Source organism: Meleagris gallopavo, chromosome 5 (assembly GCF_905368555.1).
Source record: "Meleagris gallopavo chromosome 5, MGAL_WU_HG_1.1, whole genome shotgun sequence".
NCBI lineage: Eukaryota > Metazoa > Chordata > Aves > Galliformes > Phasianidae > Meleagris > Meleagris gallopavo.
Window position 1 is genome coordinate 38,404,865 of NC_139408.1, and position 23,668 is coordinate 38,428,532.

General features: G+C 44.7%; 2 protein-coding genes across 16 annotated transcripts in view; one reads left to right on the forward strand and one right to left on the reverse strand.

Annotated features, from left to right (window-relative positions):
• The window catches only part of ESRRB (estrogen related receptor beta), a 140,811-nt gene extending 127,390 nt beyond the window's left edge, over window positions 1-13,421 (forward strand). For all 3 annotated transcript variants that reach the window (XM_085225364.1, XM_085225365.1, XM_085225363.1), the window contains 2 exons: window positions 2,583-2,852; window positions 8,932-13,421. In XM_085225364.1, coding sequence (XP_085081490.1) covers window positions 2,583-2,852; window positions 8,932-9,176 — 515 coding nt within the window. In that variant the 3' untranslated portion in view covers window positions 9,177-13,421. The remainder of the gene's footprint in view (window positions 1-2,582; window positions 2,853-8,931) is intronic.
• LOC146544324 (uncharacterized) overlaps window positions 1-23,668 on the reverse strand; it is a 175,328-nt gene that overhangs the window by 60,079 nt on the left and 91,581 nt on the right. For 12 of the 13 annotated variants that reach the window (XM_085225366.1, XM_085225370.1, XM_085225367.1 and 9 more), the window contains exons 4-6: window positions 12,736-12,824; window positions 5,878-5,941; window positions 138-269 (exon numbers count right to left, since the gene is read on the reverse strand). In XM_085225366.1, coding sequence (XP_085081492.1) covers window positions 138-269; window positions 5,878-5,941; window positions 12,736-12,824 — 285 coding nt within the window. Of the gene's footprint in view, window positions 1-137; window positions 270-5,877; window positions 5,942-12,735; window positions 12,832-23,668 lie in introns of those variants that run through there. The other variant, XR_014883665.1, reaches the window with a different exon arrangement.

Consider the following 23,668-nt stretch of genomic DNA (forward strand, 5'->3'; position numbering starts at 1 on the left):
TTCCCTTGTCTGTGCAGACTGCAATATCATACATCACAGTCCCCCAGCCCTTGCATTCTACTTGCGGAAACAGTGGAGGAAGAGGGTCCCATTTCTGTCACATATTTCAAATCCAGAACTGGCACTGCAGCTCCTACCTTATGCTCACTGCAGGAGACTGGCAGAGGACTCTGCTGGGTGGGTAGGGCAATTGCAGCTGGCTCTCGTGTCCCCCTTGGCATAGGTAAAGAATGGCCTCTGCTTTGCAATTCTTTACTTGCCGTAACCACCTGTGGGAAAGAGTGATTCATAGACATGCTGAGTGTACATGCTGAGTGTACAGCATTTCCCACTTCATTCTGTAACAGAAATGTGTGAGCTATGTCTGTCTTGGATCCTCTCACTGTACTACATAACTGTTTCTCAATCTTTAACAAATTTTGTTGGCAGACTGCATTGAGACAACAACATAACCTCCTTTGCAACCCAGACGAATAATAACAGTGCAGAAAGGCCACATGATTTACCCAGAAACTGGACTTAAGGCAGCAGCCCAAATGTGGGGCTGTTCTCCATGGGCAAAGCTAGGAGAAAGGTGAATGAAAGGCTGAAAGCTGGCTGCAGAGGAGAAATTCCAGGCACCAGAGACTGTGCCATGGCTAATCCTATGAGGTTCCTGAGTAGCAAGGAGACCTGGGGAGACAGGACCCAATCCTGAGAGCTGCCTCAGCCTGCTCTTGGACACAGGATGGCTGCATTCAGGAGCAGCAAAAAAGCAGTGTACTGACTGCTCCTTAATAGGAGTTAAGGAGCAGGAGACTGAAGAGAAAAAGGAGAAAGGCATCCCTCCATCTTCAGCAAGGGATGGGTTTCACCAGGCATGGGGCTACGTGGGCTGTGCTGTACAGGAATCAATCTCACAGTCATGGAGCTGGATTTTTGCAGCTTTTCTCCCCAGCAGCCTGGACTCTTTAGCTGTTCCCTCTGGCACTCCTCCCCAGTGGTTTATTGATTCTTTCCTCCCACCCACTGCTCCCCTCAGACCTTGCACACACAACATGTGACAGCTGATTGGTATCTGTTAATTAATGTGGCCTGGGGCCTCTTTTCTATTCAGTGGCCTGATAAGGGAAATTGGATGTCCAAGGGCTGCCAGGCCATTATCACCCTTTGCTTCCCCTGGCAACACAAACACAAAACATGGCGTAGTGATAAATAAATACCACTAACCCACCCTTCTGCCATCCCTTCCCCAGCTGAGATAGCGCAGATAGAAAAAGAGGACCCACAGTCAGTCAATATAGCAATCATCAGCTCTTTTGTTAATTGCCAACTTGATAACAAGAGAAATCAAATGATCATCATGGCGCCTGGCCACCTAGGCCTTGACATGGATCCAAGGAAAGTGAGCAGGGGGAGCTGTGGGATGGAAGCGTCCCGCTGGGCCTAACACTCAGTTAGTGGGACTGGCAGGCTCTTGGGGACAGAGGCTAATGAGCTCCCATGCCTCTTGAGAAGAGTGAACCCCAAGGCTGAACAAGCATGTGGAGTGAAGACTGGTAGGGGAGGCTGGTGCAGCACAGCCCTCTCAGCTGAGAGTGTCAGACTGCCCCATTCTCCCACTGCCTAGGGAACCTTTAGACACAAGGAACTGACAAGAATCACAATTCCTGCCTGTCAGTGGTAGACAGGAGCTGCCAAGATGGGACCAGCTCACTGTACTTGACATCCCTGTGCAATGGCTGTCATACATTGCCTGTCTCCTAGAATTTTTCTTTCATGATCTGGCTTTCTGGGATCATGGGCTTGATACTGAGGACATAACGGATATAGCTTTCTTTCCTATGCACTTGCTTTTCCCTTCCACTGTACTTCCCACAGACAGTACTTCTGTGTTTCAGCCTCTCCACTTCCCCACCAGCACCAACAGGGCTCTGAGGCTGTCTGTGAATGTGACTCTGACTGCTCTTTTTCTGTCTGGGGAGGACGATCTGCTTCACTGTTCAGGCCCACAAGGGCCTGGCAAGAAATTAGGTGTTTGTATAGCACCACAGAGGTGTTTGTGTACTGGGTAAGGTTGGCTGTGAGGGGCAGATGCTGATGGAGTGGAGCTCAGGGAATACTGATGAACAGAAGAGGATTTTTTCACAGACACATTCAGCTTTTGACATTTCAGCGCTCTGTTGTGGCAGGACCTTCTCTTAGGTTGTCTGAAATGAGAGATTGCAGTATGCATGTGTTATTTCTTCCTATTCCATCAGAAAAAATCTTTTCTGCTTTCTGGAGTTCTCTGCTCTTTGGTTCAGCTAGGGAGACTAAATGAGCTGCTACACAAAATTACAAAGGTGCAGTGAACAGGAAGTTGTGGTGCAAAACAGTTGCTGTAGAAGAAGCAGAGCACACTGAAAAGAGATTATCATTAAGGTTGCCATATTCTGTGCGTTCTGTTTGCCACAAAGACAGGGGGCATCACTTCAGTAAGCATTTTTTGAGAGTTGCAGGGGGAGGGTGCTTTGTGTGGACTGCGGGGAAATTAGGAAGCCCAGGCTCTGGGATTCTTTGCTGCACACCCGTTTGACCCTGGCTGTCTTTTGCCCTATCAGGGTTCTCCAATCTCTCCCTTGGGGACCAGATGAGCCTCCTGCAGAGCGCCTGGATGGAAATCCTCATCCTGGGCATTGTGTACCGCTCCCTGCCATACGAGGACAAGCTCGTCTATGCTGAGGACTACATCATGGATGAAGAACATTCTCGTCTGACGGGGCTGCTCGAGCTCTACCTGGCCATCCTACAACTGGTGCGCCGCTACAAGAAGCTCAAGGTGGAAAAGGAAGAGTTTGTCACGCTTAAAGCTCTGGCCCTCGCCAATTCAGGTACGGCCCTGGCCCAGGCAGCCTGGTGACCAGAGAGTCATTGCACATGCTGTTATCTGGGTTGGAAGGAACTTAGGGCCCAGTGCTTGAGACTGTGCTTTGCCCATGTCGTATAGCATCCTCACATTTCCCTGTCACCCACAAGAGACAAGGAAGGTGGAGGGTCCAAGCTGGAGAGGAGAGAGAAGCATGGTCTGCTGCCACTATGGCCTTAACTGCAAACTGGCCCTGAAATGGGGAGTGGGACCTGTCAGAAGTGGGCTGGATTCTAGCACTGAAAGAAAGGCCTTGTGCCTTAAATTTAGGTAAGGGTAGTGTTGGGCAGTTATAGCAAATAGGGAAACTCTAATCTTAGTTTTAGATCCCACAAAAACAAACAAACAAACAGACAAAACCAACCATCCTCTGGGGTTAAGGCTGCTTGGTCTGCTGCTGTAGGTGTTTAGTGACCACTGACACTGAATTTCCCCCTCCCCATCCCTGTCTGAATGGTAGAGGATAGATGTGCTGGCAGAAGCCTGATGTTGCCTGTTTTGTTTCTTTTTGGGAAGAGGATGAGAGAGATGAGGGCCCTCAGCCTCCATCTCAGTGTGGGGAGGTTCGCAGCCTTCAGACCAGTAGGCTGGAAGCCTGTGCCCATGAGAGACACAAGGCTGTGTGTGCTGTACTGGTGTTGTACCGGATATATATTTGCTCAGGAGTTCCTTCTGAAGGGAAACTGCTGAAGCTATTGTGTGACGAGGGCTCCCTCTACATCCCTTGAGTCTCACTGTCTCACATCTGATCTTGCCAAACTGCAACATGTAGGTTACACAGTTCACCCTTGCAGGCCAGCAGTGAGTCCGGTATCTGTGTTCAGCTAAAGACACTTTCCAAAAAGACACTCAGTATGAAGCTGAAGGCCTTAAATATGGGGGAATCCACATCTTTCACGATAGTTGACTCTAAAAATTGATCATTCTCTCAATTTAAAAAGAAAAGAAAGGTATCATATCCCAAGCAACAGTTTGCCTGAGTTCAATCAGCCTGCAGATAGTGCTTTTCTGAGCTGTGTCCTATGATCCCAGGTCCTTTTGCACATGACAGCTTGACATGATACAGTTCCTATTTCATAGTTGCATTCCTGGACTATAGGTGTTATTTCAAATATAAGCAAGTGGTCCAGAACGCTCTGTAAGGCTACTCTATCCTCACTGTTTTATACCTTTCTGTTCTGCTTTGTCATCTTAGCAGCAGCAATTGGAAAGAAAGAAGTTAAAGAAAGAAAGAAAGAATGAAATCACTTCCAGATAATTGATAAAAATGTTGGGTAGCATCTGTTGTTTTACTGATCCCTGTGGGTTTCCACCAGAAATCTATTCCTCCAGGGATGATTCACCACTGATAGCTACTTTGAAATCTGTCATCTGTCCAGTAACTAATCAATTGAAAGTGTGCTTTATTGATATTGCATGGTGCTAATTTTTTAATGAGAATGTCCTGTGGTGCTAAGCCAAGTGCCATATAAAAGACTAAGTCTATTATATCTATGCAGTTAACTTTATCAACCAAACTTGTAATCTCATCAGAGAATGAAATCAGGTTTGTTTGACAAGAGCTCCATTCCAAAGTATTGTGCAGACTGGCAGTAGTTGTAATACCACCTCTTAAGTTTTAATTGAACATCACATTTCCTCTTCCTTTATTTTACTCCAGTTCACATCAATGGCAGTTATCAAACAGGGAAAGTATATGCTTCATTAGAACTTTTCCAGCCATCTCAAATTTCTCAAAAATACCTACACTTAGCAATTATTTATCTGCCCTAGGTGGGCCTTTGCCAGCAATTTTAAAACTCTAAAAGCCAAGTTATCAAGGTCTAATTCCTGTGAAGTCTGTCCCTAACAGATGTCTGATACCTTCTTGTGGAAACAAGAGAATAAGGAGTCTCATCATCTTCACATAAGACAGGTACATAACACTTCTTATTCTAAATGCAGGACAGAAATACTCACTGTGGACTTTTGCTTCCTCATTCTATTAATAGTTTAATCATCTACAACATAAAAGAGTCCCCCTACAAACGGTCATTTTTCTTCTATTTCTTAAATATTTATAAAACTCTTCTTTATGGCCCTTAGCCTTCCAGCCATGGATTTTCTTCCAATGTCCTTCACTTCGCTTATCGATTTTCTACACTTCGTAACTTTTGATTCATATAAATTGCTATCTACTTCCCTTTTTCAATTTCTCATATACTGCTTTTTTACCTCTAATTGCTGCCTTTACTTTGCCACTGAACCAGGATGGGCAGATGGCCAAGGCTGCCCTTTCTCTATATTGTGGGATGGTGGTTTTTGGCTACGTAATCAACTCTTGTTAAAAAACCTGCCTCCTGTCTACCAGGAAGGTCATGGGATTAAACAAGGAGAAGGGCGTCTCAGAGAGGCTGAAGTGCTAAGGCAGTGTAGTGACAGGGTGACAGAAGAGCCATACAGAGACATTTATCTGACCTGTGTTTGAGTGGACTTGTTGAAGCACCTGAGCCGTGATGCTCTCAAGTTCTTCATGGTGCAACAGAAGCACTCTACTGATACTGCTCACTGTGCTGTCAGGACTAAGCCCCATGTAAGCCTTATGGAATAGTCTGTAGTAGTAGAGAAACACTGAGCAGAACAACCAATGCTTAGCAGCTGCTTCAGGGTTCTGCTTTTAGCACTGTGGAGCAAAGAAACCAAGGTAGCGGTCAGGAAACACAGGCCTCACCTGAATGGGAAAAGCTACTCTAACTGCACTGGTTTGTTCTAGAGCAACTAGAAATACAGTCAGGTAGGAGCATAAGCCACAAAAATCTTGCTTTGTTAGTCTTACTGAAATATATGAAAGTACATGTATGCACACACACACAAGGAAACTAGGTATGGCAAGCTGTGTTTTTCTAACATAACCTTCACATTCAACCTTTGCATTGTTTTAATACATGTTATTATTCTTAGTATATTTTTGACATGGAATAAACGTGCAGAACCTTCATGTACGTACTTACATGCATGCATAGCTGACTCCAAGAACAGCAGGAATGCAGACTACCTCTGGGCCAGTCATTAGCTCTGTGGGTCAGAGGCAAGGTTTAAAGCTGAGTGTTTAGATTAACACCTGTGTTGCTGGAACCTGTCTTTTGCTCCTTGCCTTTCATAAAGATAAATTTCTGATTTTCCCCTATTTCTGTTGGGTGTAATTTCTCATGCAGTCTGGTTTCTAGGGACTTTCCACTCTTCCATGCAGCTCTGTACATGCTGAGCCTTTGTTTCTGGTCATTAAAGTGAATGGAAACAGAAGTGGCAGCTCACTTGCTGTTCACTAGAAGGGAAGATGACAGTAGGTGCAGTGTTGCTTTGAAGGAACCGCCTTGCCGAACTCTGATATCTAATCATCACTGAAATGCACCAAGGACTCCTCTGGTAGGACTGGCACCAACCAAAGTCTGTCTTTACTGAGTACTTTTCAGAGAGCAGAGAAATTAATTCTTAATGCCCCAAAGCAGCAAGCAAGGTCAAATAATGCAACGTCAACCATTTTTTGACAGAGTAGGTGTGCTGTAAATGTCACCTGTTACAGTTCAGAGACAGCAGTCCCATGTTAAGCATTTCTAGCTCCTTTTGCTTCAAGAATACAAAATGATCAAGCTGTGCATCAAAGAGTTCTCCAGGTCAGCATACAGCACATGTTCAGTTAAAGACATCCCAGACTGACCAACTCTTATTTCTCTTTTTTTTTGTGTGTGTGTGTGTCCATTCTCAGACCTGCTCTATATTCCATGTCAGCAGTGCTGCAGAAAAAGGCTTCTAATACGAAGGCTCACATCTAGGCCTGCTGACCCGCAGGGACATGGCCGGGCTGCCTCTAGAGCACCTCAGTGCTCTGACAGCTGTAAAAATTCATAGCTATTGATTTTGTAATTAACAGTTTATCAATGCCATTGACACCAGCTCATTGATGGATTGAAAGGAAATTAATCCTGCAGTGTTATTTTATATTTTGCAGTCAGCTGCCGATTTTGAGCTTCTTTCAGCAAAGAGCGGTAGAAGAAGAAAGAGAGGCTTTGGATCTTTATTTCCCCAATTCATCTCCATCTATATGCCTGGCTATTTAGTGCTGTTAGGGTCTCCACACCTTACAGAGGCCTGGTAGCACAAGGGCACAGCTACAGCATTGTCTACTGCACAGCAGAAGCAGCAGGACCCACCCTGACCTGAAGCATGACTTTACTGTGTGGTGCCTCCAGCATCTACTGGGCTCTGTAAGCTCTGACAGGAGCTCTTGCTTCTTCCCTTGTGCCCCCAGCCAGAAGGACACACATAAAATAGGAAGTATGGAGCATACTTCTCTCTGAGTTCCACTTCTTGATGCTTCTATTCTCCAAAATCACGGCTACAGTTTGTAAGAAAATGCTTCTCTTAATGGTGTATGGAAATTCTCCAGAGGCACCACCTGCCTCTGGGAGAAGTTGCCAAGCTGTTTCTCCCTCCCTCCCTCTCCCTTCCTTCAGAATCAACCTCTGTGGCAAACTCAAGTCACTATGATGACCCACCAGCCCTTTTCTGGGCTTCATTGCCTGGTCTCTTGGATACAAAAAGCAAATACAGCAATAATGATTTTTTCCCAGTATGCATCTTGGAAGTACAACCCTTTGATATCCGCTAATTAGTACATTCCTTCTAAACAACTTTTTAAACAGCTTTCTTGTTAGACATATTGTTTTCTTGGCTGTTGTAATACTTTATAAATCATACATCATAAATAGCATCTACTGTACGTGTATTTTAAGAAATTCACAGTCTCTAATTTGTGTTGAGCTCTCCATAGAGATTATGTGTACTTCTGGAGAGATTCTGGCATTTCATCCGGCTTTCCTCCTCCTCTATTGCTGTCAGACTTGGGAAACAAGTCCTCACATTTGCATTGGATGCATGTAGGCTGAGCAAGACACTGTTACACTGCAAAGCCCAGCTAGAGTGGCAGACAGGTGCAACTGTATGTTTACTCTAGCATCCCTTTGCTTCTGCTTCTAGATTCATTGCCCTGTGGCCAAAATAAGAATCTTTATCAGTGCAATCAATATTGATTAAAAGTCTCTGAACAATGAATACAAGGCAACAGTGTATAGCTCTGTCAGAGTTGTGAGGCAGAAGCAACTATCAGCAAGATGAAAGGGAGAAAACCTTCAATGACACGGTGCTTAGCTAGCTTCTATAATCTAACTTCTCTCCTCTGTTGTGGTGCTCTCTGCCATCAAGACTTCCCCACAAATTTAGCAGTCTGTGTTCATCATGGGTGCCTTAGCTTGACCCAGGACTGGGTCACTATCAGCTACCTTTGCCTCAGAGATGCACGAGGGAGCCATGCTAGCCTTGCACACTCTGCTAGCCTCTCCGGCAGCCTGGCAGCCTAAGGGAAGAGGCCTTGCAGGAGGTGCAGATTTCTAGAACTGAATCGGGAAACTCTCAAGCAGCTGTTGGCAGTCTCTGAAAATAGGGGCATATGCACAAAGGTGGGGCTGGCAACACCCCTGGGCACACTGACTGTGACCTGCTGGGGCTTTTCTGTCTTGCTGACACCCTGAGCAGCTGCATGGCAATTAGGTAGTTTAGACAGATGAAGCGCTACAGCAGTGTTAATTATTCTTAATGAGACTGCTCCCAAGCGGCAGCACAGCAGATGCCGCCCCTTGCAGGGTGACTCCCCGGCAGGAGCATGGAGGGCAAGTGAATGTGCAAGTCACAAAGGCCCCTGGCCGACCCCTTGCAGCCTTGACTAACCAGCAAAGTGGGCACACAGGGCACAACGTGTCACAAACCCCAGTAACATTTCTACTGTTCCTGCACTGCTAAGGCCAGCTCCCGGGCCTGACACCAAATTTCAGAATGGCAGCACTTGCGCCTGCAAACAAGTTGGATTTTTTTCCCCTTACAAAACAAAAGAGAAAAGCAATTAAAAAAAAAAAAAAAAAAAAAAAAAGCATCTTTAGCTGAAATACTGGAAAGTGTTTCCTTCCTCATGTCTGATTTTCCTGTTTGCTTTCTCTTCTCCCTCCCCCCAGACTCTATGCACATAGAGGACATGGATGCAGTGCAGAAGCTCCAGGACCTTCTCCACGAAGCCCTGCAGGACTACGAGCTGAGTCAGCGCAACGAGGAGCCCCGGCGAGCAGGGAAGCTGCTCCTGACCTTGCCCCTCCTGCGGCAGACAGCCGCCAAAGCTGTGCAGCATTTCTACAGCATCAAACTGCAGGGCAAGGTTCCCATGCATAAACTCTTCCTAGAAATGCTAGAGGCAAAGGTCTGACAGCCCCAGTGCCAGCCGACAATGGCCGGGGAACAAACTAGAAACAAAGATGCAGACAACGGAGCAATCCAAACAGCAGCAGCAGCCACCGCCGGCTTTTATCTCCAATCATTTATTATGGAAGAATTATTTAATGTCTATCTGTCGGCGTGACTGCAGAATCTCATGTACAGGAGGGGGAAAACTCTTTTAATCAGTCACCTGTTTCTCTTTTTTTCATTTGTTTTCTCTGTGGGAAATACCAGAATATGCTCTTGCACTTGTTGAGGCGGTCGCTGGGGCTCAGCCCCTCTGAGCGATGTTGCTCTCAGCACTGTGCCAGCCGCCTGGTCCCCAGCCCCCTCCACCAGTGCTGGAGAGGGAGTGGGGACTGAAGCAGGAAGAGATGAAGAATAGAGTCAATGTAAACTTTGTCTGCTTGTGTTGTGAGGGGTCAGATAGAAAGGGAAGCAGCCAGGGTCCTTCCTTTTGTCACCCTTCTGGCTCTAACGATAGGGCAGATGCTCCTTTGGAGAGGAGCAGTACTGGACCTCTCCTGATCAAAATGGCTGCCTCCCAGGCTCCTCTAGCGCCAGCTAACACTTGTACATACAGGCCCCACTTCTTACCGGGAAAGATGCTCCTAACTGTGTAAGATACCCTGCGACCTTGTACAGTGTGTCATTACGCCTGGCTAGTCCCTCCCATGTGCAATCCCCGCAGGACCCTGAAGAGGCAGGATGTATGTCCCTGAGAGAATGCAAATCTCCTTTCCCAGGTAGTGAGAAAAACAGATCCTGGTGTAAGCTTTTGTGCTGGGTTGACTTGATAATCTCTGCATCCTCTCCTGTGTGGTGCTAACTACAGTTCTTCTGCACTTTTCACCCTGTAGTATATAAAACCTGCCTCTTCAGTGCAGCTGAGTGCCATTCCCCACTCATTCCTTGTGGCAGAGAGCACAAGGCTTTGTCTGCATGGTTACCACCCGAGTATAAATACACCCCAAACCAGGGCTTGCCTAGACTTCATACAAGTAATAGATCTTTGCCTCCACAGAGACTTAGGCTTATTGCCAAATACTAGTTAGAAATCAAAGGAACCGCTTTTTGGGGGAGACAGCTCCTGAGCCCAAGACTGCTTTTTTTTTTCTTTTTTTTTTTTTCCCTTTCTTTTTTCTTTTTTTTCTTTTTTTTTTTGTGGCAGCCTAGGCAAATAAGCTTAGAGGTTGGCGTGGAACCCCCAGATCCAATATCCCAACTACTGTCTTCCCCTGCCTCATCCCATTATCCTCAACAGAGCAAAAAAGCTAGCATGGATTATCCCTGGACCTGGTAAGAGGTTCTCTCACTGATGGAAGAAGGGATATACCTGACCTCAAAGTGGTCAGAGAAGAAGTGGTGGAACATTTATTTACTCATGTCACTAGGTTTCTACTGTGTCTGAGCCTTAGTTTAGCTCAGCTGGCTAAATCACAACTGCTGCATTCTCAGTATTCAGAGGGGAATTTGGATGGCTTGAAAAAACTATCTTGGTATTCTGTGAGATTTTATTCTCTTGGACACTTTGATCTGAGCCAGCCTGAGCTGATGAGAGAATGTATTGTCTGTTTGGTGGTGAGTGGCATGACAGCAGAGGTGAGGAGAAGCCTCTGATCTGTATTTAAGACACCACCGCCTCTACTGCCTCTGCTCAACTTAGGCTTACATTCCTGGATAACCCAGGTGGTGTGACCTGCACAGGAAGCCTCCCAAACTGTGGAGTGTGATCAGGAAGATACTGCGTGCTTGTTTTCTACTGGAACTGAACATGTATCTCAGTGTAAAGCTCAGGCTAGTTCAGAAACTGAGGAAATTTGCTGCTACTGAGCTCTCAGCTCATGTTGCTAGCCCTCTGCTGGTCCTTTAGTTAGTTCAGTTCCATCCCGTCTGAGTTCTCCCTACACTATACAGTCATAGCTACTCACCCATTCTGTACTCACTACATAAAGGAATTCAGTCTTGCTTCAGGCACATTAGTAAGCCAGCAAAGACCAGGAGTCAGAAGGCACATGGGAACTGGGATTGTTTCCATGCTCAAAGCAGTAGCAATTACACAGGGGCCTTGTGCTTTGAACAGATACCTGTGCTTCTTTTCACCTTCACCCTTCCAGAGAGAGCTGGGGAGAAAAATGACAGCTTTTGGTTGCGCTTACAGTCTCTGTATCGATCTGTGAATGAGAGGGACCAAACAGAAATGCAAGCCTTCACTAGAGCCACTTTGCAGTGTGTTGCAATCTGGCAACTCTTTCTGGCTGTGGCATGTATATTCTCACACACTCGCTGTGCTGTGCTGTTATCTCTAAGCAGGACTCACTTGACCACTGTTGCTTCTCTGCTGAGTCCCACTGAGCCCAGCTGCAGCACACTGTGTTCCAGCCTGCCTCACAGCTGTCCCAAAGTGAGCTGAAAAGTTCCTAAGAAGCAAGTCTTACTCTGCTGGGCCCTAGCTGGGAAGGTCTTTTAAAAAAAGTTCCAGGGAAATTTTCTCGAAGTAACTCTGCTTGAGCAGGGGGGTTGGACCAGATGACCTCAACCATTCTGTGAGTCTGTGAAAAGACTCCTCCAGCTTTGCTGAATTTGAACTTGGGCTTGCTTTCCAGAACAGAGGGGAAAATAACCTAGAAAACATGATTGTAAAGGAGGGCTGCTGAGTTACCTTCTAGCTCACAGCAACTGCTGTCTATTTAGAGGCAATGGTTGCGTTGGCAGAACAATATAAAGATACTAAATTCATTTTTTTTCTGAACTTTCTTTCTCCATTAGAGCTGCATAATCTTGGAGCCCAACTGGATATCCCCTCATTGCTTAAAGGTAGTAGGCCTGGAAATTTTGCTGGTTTGCTTCTGAAACAGGATGGGAACTAAACCAGGCAGTAATTGGCATTTATTTGTCTCTCTATACCAGGGATGCAAACTGTTTCTCAAGAATGGGGACAGAAACACCTGCCTAGATTTAACTCTTAAAAGACTTGTACCATCTTTAGTTGGGAAGCAGTGCAGGTCTCTTTGGCCTTTCAGACAAGTGCAGGCTTCACATGCATCTCATCCCTTTCCAGTTTCTCTGATCTGCTGTGAATCAATAGTACCAGCATGCTGCCACAAAAGAGGAGCATGTCCAGCTACGCAGCAGGTCAGGCTTGCAGAAAAGGGTGACATCTTAGTGTAGTCCCCTCAGCGAAGTTTGAAATAGGAAATGAGGCTTCAGCAACTGCTTAGGTCTTTGGATTCTCATAGGCTCTTACAAAGAGGTCTGGAGATGTGGAATTCAGACATAAACCGGGAGGTGGGTTCTGGTCAGTGTTTCTCATGCCATACATTTGTAATATGGGGCTAACAGAGTCAGCTCCATACAGCTGTCCTTTTGCATGGGGCAAAAGATGTCAGAGTTTGGACCTCGGTTTCTGTGACTTAAAGAAAAGAAAAGCTAAACTGTAGAGGTAAGTGTGTCGGTGACGGTGAATAAGCATGCAGCTGACATGCAGTGAGTACGGTAAAAGCAGCTCTAGCCCCAATATGCATGTGCAGGTAACAGAAACCATGTACCTGTGAGCCACTGCAAAAAGGCAGATCTTCCCAAGTGACCAGTTCTTCTGTTTTGGGCACATTCTTCTCTGGGAACAGCAGTCTCAGGCCTGTATTGCAAAATTAATTTCATGGGGATCAATTAAAGGAAAGGGTAAAACACTACACAAAACTGAGGTTTCTGGGAAAACTTGGGCATTACACCTCGCAGCAAAACTGTGAAGTTACTGGAAAGTCCCCTGCAACAATCAGAACCTCGCAGTACTGTTTGCACTAAGGGGGCATTATTTTTGTCTTTGTAAGCTGTCATTTTTTTTTTTAAACAATTAACAAATTCACCAGAAACATCTAAGCAGCTATTAGAGGGAAAAATCAATGAGGAAGACCCTAGAATGTAACTTGTTGAGCTTTTATTACCAATTGGAGCTGAGAAAAAGTGCTTCCACTTTGTATCCACAAGCTATAATCAATTGTATGGCCAATTGTATGTTCTTGTGGCTGGCTTATAGAGGGAAGCTAAAGAGACAGAGGCTGTGAGATTGATGCAGGGAGTTATAGACAGTGAAATAAACAGTATCTACTTAACTATTATCTGCTCCTTAAAAAAAAGAAAGAAAGAAAAACCTGTGAAATAAATAAATTGTATTCTTGTGGTACAGGTCATTTCAAACAAAACAAGAAATAAAACACAGAAGTGTAAAAACTAATCATGACAGAGTAATGTTTATTGTATTTAGAAAATGCTCTGTTCTGTCTCTCAGGATGCACAGAGACCCACTGAAAGGGCTAGGGTGGGGGAAGGCCTCATTTATGCATGCTACAGAAAGGAAGGGAGAAGAGTCCAACCTCTCACTTAAATGCCCTCATTTTGGTGTTTTCCTATATTCAGACATAAAATCCTCAGCAAGCTTCTGAGTTTTTTTAAGATCAGCATGGCTGAGGGCTAGTGAAACAGACACTGTCGTCAGTATCTGGCACAGATTGGTCTCTGCCACTCACTCATTTTCTCTCCACTGGTGCAAGGAATAAACATGAGCTAGTGATGAAAAAGCCTTGAAGTTGTTCCAGTGAAAAACAAAATCTCTAATCATAAAATACATCATTGGCTTAAACCCAACAGTGACATCAAGAGTGTTGCAAGCACTGCAGCAGCTGCCCAGTGCTGATGAAGTGGGTTCAAGTGCTGAAGTCATTGATCTGGTGGTGAGGTGTCGCAGAGGGCAATCTCACTTCTATTTCAAAAAGTAGGGAGGGAAGAAGGTTTATTTAAACACATTTCTCTGTCTCTCAAGTTAGAGGCACGTTTAACTGCTGGAATATGTTCTTCAGCTCCAAACAGTTTGAGGTGGTTGCTTGTGGCTACCTGCACCCAGAATAAAATGAAAACAACCAGTGTTTTCCTCCTTCCAACTAATGTATCAAACAATTAATGAGAGCAAATATTAGGTACAGAAAACTTCAGCATTCAACTTTCCAGTAAAAAAAGTGGCAGTTTGTGCTTTGAGCCTGTTTCTTTACAAAGCCATTACTATCAATTTGAATGGCAGCGTGGAAAAGCCTGACCATCTCTGTCCGGGGAACAGGAGGAGAAACTGAGCAGTGTGCTGGGGGCTGGACAAAGCACAGGATGGTAAGTCACAAACGAGCACTGAGTTTAGATAGCCCAGCAAAACACAGCAGCTCTGGTTCAAAACATTGCTGGCTAGGCAAGCCAAAAACAATGACTCAGAGCCAAAAGAAGTGCAGCCAGAAAGCCTCTTTACATAAGTGCTAATCAGCTTTGAGAGGACCAGCATGGTTACAGCCTTCTGTGGGCTTTGTTCCATAGGGCTTAGATAAGGCTAGAAAGAGCTTCAGCTCTGGGAGTAGCAGTATCCAAATAATGACAAGCAGGAGCGAGGTCACAAGAAAGACCAGAACTGGCCAAATGCTCAAAGCATCATTTGCAAGAGAAACTGAGACAGACAACAGCCACCACTGACACATCAATGACTGCTGAAGAGGTCAGTGCTTCACTGAGCCCTTCCAAAATCTAACCGGCGGCATGCTGACGCTGGCCAGAAGTCTTCAGCAAACTGTCTCTGGGCAGGACACACTGCAGAAGCAGCTGTTCTAGCTCAAATTACAGGGCCAGGTCCCTCTTACTAAAAACAGCCAGCAGCAGATGACCAGAGAACAAAAAAAAATAGAGCACTCAGGTACAAAACTACAGCTCCTGGCCATTTACAGAGTCTCCTGAAGATAGAGATGAAGTCTCTGCATTTAACCACCCCTGCTGGTTTTTCTTACATGGATTTGTCCAGCCACTTTTCGAGATGATACAAGCATTCAGCCTCTGCAGCAGCAATGAGTTCTGTGGATCACTGCTCAAAGAAATAGCTCCTTTGCCTGCTGTGGGCATGCCATCAGCTATTCTTATTTCATGCCCTTACAGCTTGCATTAGAAGGCACAAGGAACAGTCCCATACTCACTTTTCCCTACCATTCACACTCTTTTAAATCTCTCCCAGTTTCACCCTCTGTCATTTCTTTTCAGGGATGAAGGACAGCTGCCAGCCTTATCCCTTCACTGAGTACACACTGCACAAATTAAATTAGAAAAATGGGATATTGAGAAAGGCAAGTGGCTGCCTTGGGGGAGATGCTTTAAAGGCAAGTACACTGTCCCCATCCGAGAGACATACAAAGCTCTCTTCTGGTATCTATCCACACACAAACATGCACTCACCACGTCTCTTAGCTATATTTTCATTCACAGCCCTGCTGAAGTTCAGGTTTACTTTCAAAACAGCTCGCAGACAAGATCAGCCTATGCAAACCCTATTTTCCTAACCACAACAAGGTGGGTGTGGCCTTTTCCCCAGCAGAGCTTTTTTCCTCCATTTTTCCTCCATCTCAAATAAAGGAACTAAAAAGACACTTCAGCCTTTATCTGATCTAATCCTTTTGTTATAGGAGAAATGGATTTTTAAAAGAGAAGATCTTTAGTGCATTCCTTGATGCATCAAATAATAGATTTTTTTTTTAAATGTATTCCTTCCTACTGCACTATAAAACTTGATTTCTGTTTAGAAATCCCAGCTTTCTAAGTAAGTTCATGAATACCTGACTACTGCTTTTCTGAAACGAACACACTGAGTGTGCCACCAAGAGGCTCAGCATCGAGTGAATTACTTTGGTGAATGAAATAACTATACATTTTGTTCTCGGATTTCAAGTGGCATTACACTTTCAATATGCTTTATCACACATCCCCCACATAACTGCAGTCATTGAATAATAAAAAGCAGAACAGTGATCAGATAAGGAAAAGCCATGACAAAGCAAACTAAAAGCACTTTACCTAAACTGGCAAGAATCAAACACATTTAATAGATGGGTTAGAACATAGCAGATAAATCATGTTTTTACTCCATATGCCAATTAAGTGCAATATGTAAGTTATGAATAATCTCTCTGGAGTGAAGAGTGTTGGATTTGGAAGGAATATAATCTAACTGAAGCCAAAATTTTAATCACCTTCAATAATTACATTTCTAGTATTGTAAATTCTTTTCTATTGCAACATTGAAAGCAGTCATTTGTGCAAGTAATTTTCCATGACCATTTACACTATTAAATTCGCACACATTTGAACCAAACCCTTGTTTATACCTTTTTGCCAGTGGTTAATGTTACTATAAATCAACAAATATTTTGGGTCAGTCTTAAGAAAGAAGTACAATTTCATCAGATATTACTGTATCTAATGAACCCCTGTAACCAAGCCTGGGATTATTACTTATTTCCCCCACTGCTTTTTTCATCCAACTATAAACATTCAGCAGCATCCTAAGGGAGTGATGTTCATGGGGACTGTATTAGCATAGGCATCCCCTTTTCTGGGTGCTATTCTCAGCTTTGAGCACTTGTAGCTGCAGAAAATCCTGCACTGCTACTGCTGCTTCTGTGTATTTCTTCTTTCCAGCACAACTTTCTGGCTCCTCATGATTGAGCACTTACTGCTAATGTTTGGTATGTTTTGGTTTGTTCACTCCTCAGACAGCCTCTCTCCTCCTGCCCTGTTCCTGACACACTGCTCAAGTCAGTGGGAAGGATGTCAGTGTCTATTCAGCTTCCTGTGCCAGCTGACCACACCAAGCTGTTCTGGACCACTTCCATCTGGAAGGAGGGTCACCCAGCTTAACAGGACCCATTGGTAAGGCTCTGTTAAAACGTGCTGGCATTCCAGCCTTGAGAAGAATACAATTCATCAGAAGTGACACTCCCTGTGTCTAGAGGATGGTTAGAGAAGGGCATCTGCAAAACAGCAGTGATACTGACACTTGGGACGGGGCATCCTTTCCTTCTCAAGCTTCCTGTGCAGGTAGGAACAAAGTACAGGCCTCAGACACAGCCCACAGTCAGACAGGATCACAGCAACTTCTGTAACAGGTGCAGTTAATCAGAGAAACTGTGTCAAATCTTCCTGGTCAGTGAAATATCCTGCTTCCCTAGGGCTGCACTGCAATCCAAGAGGGCCTCCAAATCCTGCCTGCATAAGGTAGCAGAGCCATGCAGCGGGGCAGAACTGCTAATGTGTGTTGTCAGTGCTAGATTAAAAAAGCAGTGCGCCTATGATGCTGTGTTCATTTGGCAAAGTAGTTATTAACCTGAATTGAGTTACAGCAATTACAGAAACACCACTGTGCTCACATTCAATGATCACAGAAAGCTAAAGCATTTTACAAATAAATCACAAACACCTTCTGAATATGTTTAGAAATGAGCAGTCAAAAGGAAAGGACGGAACCAGGACATACACTTCCCAACTGTGTTTCTCAACTTTTTTTTTTTTTTTTTTTTTTTTAATAAAGAGACCATTCACCCTTTTCAAACAACAAATAAAGTGCTTGGACTACTTGGTGTCCCATGTACTTGTAAGCTATAATGAAGAGCAGGGGATAAAGAAATTCTCAGCAGATAGGCAAATAAGATGTTTCAGTTTTACAGAAATTATCAGGTAATTATTTTAACAAAGAAAATCTCATGTAATATTTAAGTAATGGAAAGGCAGATGTGACCTCTTTTCTGCAGCTCTCTGCTAAGCTGCAAAGCCTGTGCTGCAAGCAAGGTAAAGCTGCTGGAGAGGAGTGGAAGCTTCCTACCTGAGTGCACACTGAGCTCTGTCAGAGTGGCTGAGGCTGGATCACCCCACTGCCCAGCACAGCACTCCTTCCTGCACCCATGGCTGTGCCAGCTCTTCGGGTTGGGGCCTTTCTTCCCATCCACGGCTGCTCTGCACGTAAAGCAGGCAAGTAGTGAACCTCTTCTTTCCTAAGGCACGCTGCTTACAAAAAGGTATATCCTGAAAAGTGGCTGAAACCTCAGGGAAGTGTTGCCTGGGACTTCTCAAAATGCTAAGACACTCAACTTGAATCAGCTTGGACTAGGATTCAAGAGTCCTTTTATTTCTTGTCTTGCTTTTCTCACAGAACATGCCCACAAAAGGTGGTGTTAATGATGCATTCTGAAGTTTGTCATTCCTATGTGTCCTGGAGTGTGCTCCTGAGTTTATTTTATCAGTTTTCCTGATATTCTCATACATTAAGATAGCAAGGATACCTGTGCAGCCTGACTGCTGCATGTGTTACTTAAATAAATAAATTACCACAAGCTGCCAGTGAAATACCATGCTGAGAACAAATGCTGTCACTTCTTTGGTGCAAGGTCTTCTGCTCTGCTGGTGGCTTTTATCCTCACATGCCACCACACTAAATGCCCTTTTCACCGAGCCTGGCCCTCCATTCTCCACAGCAGAAATTGTTCACCTGACAGATAAACACTGCTCCTCTCAAAGATGAAGTGAGTCAAAAACAAACTGCAACAGAAACTGTCTGGGCTGCTGTGTCTACAGGTAGTTGCACTTTAGCTGTGATATATGAAGAGAGAAGGGCTAGCACAGCTGGGACAGTAATGCACAAGGTGAGCAGAGCTGGTGTCATAGAATCATAGAATGGCCTGGGTTGAAAAGGACCACAATGATCACCTGGTTTCAACCCCCCTGCTATGTGCAGGGTCGCCAACCACCAGACCAGGCTGCCCAGAGCCACATCCAGACTGGCCTTGAATGCCTGCAGGGATGGGGCAACCTCCTTGGGCAACCTGCTCCAGTGTGTCACCACCCTCCATGTGAAAAGCTTCTTCCTAATATATAACCCTAAACCTCCCCTGTCTCAGTTTAAAACCATTCCCCCTTGTCCTATCACTATCCACCCTCATAAACAGCCATTCCCCCTCCTGTTTATATGCTCCCGTCAAGTACAGGAAGGCCGCAATTCAGGAAAATGTCCTGCTGACATCTCCACCACAACTGAGAAGTGAGATAAGCTCTTTCATGAGCATCCATCAGGTAGGTAGCTACCCAGCAAGTCAGAAACATACCATACCTTTGAAATGACAAGGAGAGGAAAGGTCTGAATTATAACACAAAAAGAGCGTTCAGCAGTGTCCCAGGAACTCTGTGCTTCGGATTTGGCTGAGGATTCAAAAACTCTTTGCAGTTAGCTTTATGCTTTATAGTTACTGCAGCTAAGCAAGTTAGAAAAAACATTTCTTCCTTGTTAGTCTTCTCCCTATATAGTCCCTTTGTAGTTTGTAGTGCCTCTCAGTGAGAAATAACATTATTTCCTTGCCAGTCCACACCATAGGTACGTGCTTATTTCTGCTGGGATACTTCTCATGATTAGGAAGGCTGCTGCCTTCGTGCTCACACATATTTTGAGCTTCCAAGGAGAAAAAAGTGAGAGAAATAGGAGAGAGTAGAGAAAACATGACACAGTTTGCTACCTAACTAGTTGGCATAGCTGGCTTTATCACTTCTTCATCTGGCTGGCAGGAAACCATGACACAGACATGCTTTGCATCAGCGAGAGCACAGTACATGAACACGAGGCCAACAAGCTCCTGGCCAATAAGGAGAGAAGCAACAACTAACAATGGAAAACACTCAAATCACTTTGTTCCTCACCTTCTCCCTCAAGATGACTGACTGAACTGCTCTTTCCGTTCCTAGAATGAATTTTTTTTAACATTCTAACTTAACAACTTTCATAACTATCATGACTTTGTTTTCTTTTCTAGCTAAGAAATCAGAGCTCTAGAATTTTTCTGAGTTGATATTAACTCCCGTGCATCCACATAACAGCAATACAACTCACTTTTACTAAGACTACTTAGGTCTAAATTTTCCTGTTTGGATTTCTGAAAAATTAAAACACCCCTTCAAAGGTCATTACAGTGCTTCTTTTTCACTTTAGTCCCAAGTCCAAGTGGATATTAGGACTTATAAATCTTGCGGCCTTTATGACCTGGGAACTGGAGCATCTCTGTGCTTCCCTCTGAGTTGCCGCACACCTCATGCCTTACAAATCCGCAAGGGGATGGGAGCACCAAAGCACCAAACAGCTCTAATTACCTCTGGAAGCAAGCTGTCACTCAAACGACAAAGAAGTTCGCAATCATTTCTCCCAGGCCACATCACTGAGCACTCAGACCATCTGAATACAATACCAAATAGAGCAAGACGTGGGCAATATGTTATTTGTGCAAAGCTGAACTTGTCACGTTTGTAAAACGAATATGGTGTGGCATGAGATGAAAGGCCATCTTCTCCATAGAGCTCCCACATTCTATGGAGCCAGACAGTTTGTGCCCACAAATGAAGTGCCTAGCTTTGTAAAACTACAAAGTTTTCAGACTCAAAATGAGCAACAAGCAGCACATTGCAAGTCCTCTGAGATAAGCACAAGATGAGAAATTAATGGCAGAATGAGTGAAAATAGGTATTTCCTCTAAGCAATTTTAGATCTCACTGGAGCACCAGCAGATCTCTATGAGTTTTGTTGAAAGTGCTGAGCCCTAACCAGGGGCAAACCAGGAGCACCTCAGAGCAAAGAGCACTGGCAGCCTCTAGAAAATGCTCTTTTTGAGACCTCTGTATGAGCCATATAAGTGACTTTTATTATCCTTCCTCCACAGTCATCCCTGCACTCCACAGACAAATGGGAAGAGTGAGTGCAGGCCTCAAGGAACTCTGCAGCTTAAATCCCAGATAAGTCTCTGCAGCTGTTTGAAGTGGGTTACTTTCTTGGCAAATTCCCTTTTGCTTTGAAAGGGAGGAAACTGCATTTAAAATAAAAATAAAAAAAGCAACAGTGTTCTTTGCAAAGCAGGCTGCATTCCCTTGTTACATACAAGCCCTATTCACCACAGATACAGTCACTTTGTTCCCTTTGCTTTTCCTTCAAACATATGTTCAGCTCACCCAGTCCTCATAAGACATGGCTCAGGACACCATGCCAATGCAGAACTTCATTTGGATGTGTCTATCAGTAAAATCCTCAGTAGAAATTGGAAGAAGGAGTGGTATCTTTGCTTCTTTTGAAGTTGGTCAAGGAAGGTGTATTTACGTGTATATATACACCTACATCTATGCAGTACTGCCCAGGTGCTAGCCTGGGTATAAACTTGACCTTCCTGATGGAAAGCCCATTGACTGTGACACTGCCACACAGCGCCGAACTGTCCACAAGCAACTTCACAAGCCAAGACACACAAGAGGCTTTAATTTCTTCCCCTCTCAACATAAGGTGGAGTCAGTGACCTTCCGTTCATCCTATCTGAGACTCCCCTTGAGGCAAGAGTAAAGCCATTTCATGAAAGAGAAGATATGCCCTATGTTGGCACTGGAAATCCCACTGAGTGACAGGGAACAGTTCCACAGCAATTGCTTTGTTTAAAATGCAAAATGTGGATGTGTTTAGAGGACGTATCAGCATCAATCACTGTATGCAAATACTGCCTGTGAAGAAGAGCTTCCCTGTAAGTCTCTTGTCGCTACCCTAATCGAGTTAACGCCAGTGACTGAGGGCATGTTGAACGCTGATGGGCTGCTGATAACACTGTCCCAGGAGAAGATTAATAAAAAGCAGCAGGAGTGCTTAGTCTGACCAGGGCACAAAGTGAAAGGTGAGAAAGGGGGGGACAGCGATGTCTTTCTCTCTTGCAATCACTGCCTATGGCCGCAGACCAGAAAAAAAAAAGAAAAAAAAAAAAGAAAAAAAAAGAGGGAGGTCAACAGTCAGCACAGACAACATACACTGACTTAGACAGCAGACACTGCTGACTTGCAGTCTCTAGCTCCCTTCACAGAGGGCACATGGACACCTAAAAGGTATATAAGAAAAGCAGCCCTGCTGCTAATCTTAGATCCACTTATAAACTGAATTCTGTGCCCAGACTATGGAAACTAGAGTTTTGGATTTGATCGGAGAAGACAGGCACATTACAAACAGGCCCTGAGAGCCATCGAGGTAAAAACACCCCACAGCTCCTGTGCCAGCTCTGCAAGGCACATGACAGCAAGGCCCAGTGCTAAGCTGCCCGATCTTCTGGAACTGAGGATTTCCGAATACTGAAAGCAAGGCCCTGACCTGAGCAAATAGATCCAGCTACAGGGAATTTCTCTGGCAAATGCAGCTGTTGGTGCTTCCTGACAGATGAACTGTAAGTACTGCTAATGATAGTCATTAGCATCATTCCCTCCCTTTCTAAGCAGACAGAGAAGTAGGTGAAGGGGAGTAGGGAGGGTGCAGATGTTCTCTATTTTCTCAGTACAAGGAGCAGAAAAAGAATTGGGCACTGCATGCTAAACTGCTTTTGAGCCACCCACTGAGAGCAGCCTTACTGCCTACACATCCCCCTTCTCTTCCTCGACCCTTAAGCTGTTACCTCGTCACCTTCTCTTAGCTCCTCTCATCGTTGCCTTGGCCCCATCACCCACACCTGCTTCCTGCACCAAATACTTGCTAACAGAGCAAAACACATTGCAAAGACTTCTGCCCTCCTCAGAACCTGAATTATTGTCCCATGACTCGTGTACATCTGAGTTACTATCAGCTCCTTGGAGAGAGGAAATCTTCTCTTTTATGTATCTGTGAAGTGCTTAGAACACCGATACTGCTCTATAAATAAGGACAGTAAGAGTCAAATGCTGACAGCTCCAACAGATGCATAGGAAAATTCCTGCCTGTGGAGTGAGATCGTTTTGCTCACTGTAAGATATGCCAAAACAGGCTTCTGCATGGAATCCAGTACCTATCAAAACCCTTCTGAGCCTGGCAAGACCAAAGACAGCCCTTTTGTAAGCAGTCTTAACATTACAAGCTGTCTCTCCAAGGAATCCCCTACAAGGCCTACACAATATTTCTAGAAACACAGTGCCATGTTTCTAGGCTTCAAGAGATGAGACTCATCATTACTGCTGAAGCAAGGCAGAAGAAAAATTCCTTAGGCACAGTTCATGTTTATGCCACAAACGGCAGTAGTAGGCTGCATACATCCAGCTCCAAATTACAATTTTGCAGCTTCAGGTTGTTACTATCTGAAATCATTGCCAGAGCAGACAAGGTGAATGGATGCTAAGTTTATTTTCCTTATCCCATCATCTCCAGTCCCAACAGAAGTTTCTGCTTGTCTCTGAGTTATTTCAAGTTGTCCACAAAAACTGATATACCACTGATCTAAACTTAGAGAGCTGCTTGTGGATCATTCTGGGTCATAGATACAAGACAGAATAAGGCTGGATCTTTCAATCATGTTCTATTCCCACATATTCCACAGTTCTTGCATACATCCAGGCACACTACTGCCCAGGCAGTTTTAAGAGACTTACACTGTCTGAAGAATGGGGAGTTTGCACACTGCATCCCTCTCACAGAACAATAGAATCTTCTTCTCTAGCATTTGAATGCTGAAAATCTTCTGCCAGCACCAACTGCAAAAGTTTCATGACCAGATACCATCTCTGTGGAATTATCAACTATTTCAGGTTAGCTTACTATCAGAGCTCCATTCTGTGACTGGAGCTGCTCCTCCAAAGCCTCCAAGGGTTAAAAACTGGTCAGACCATCAC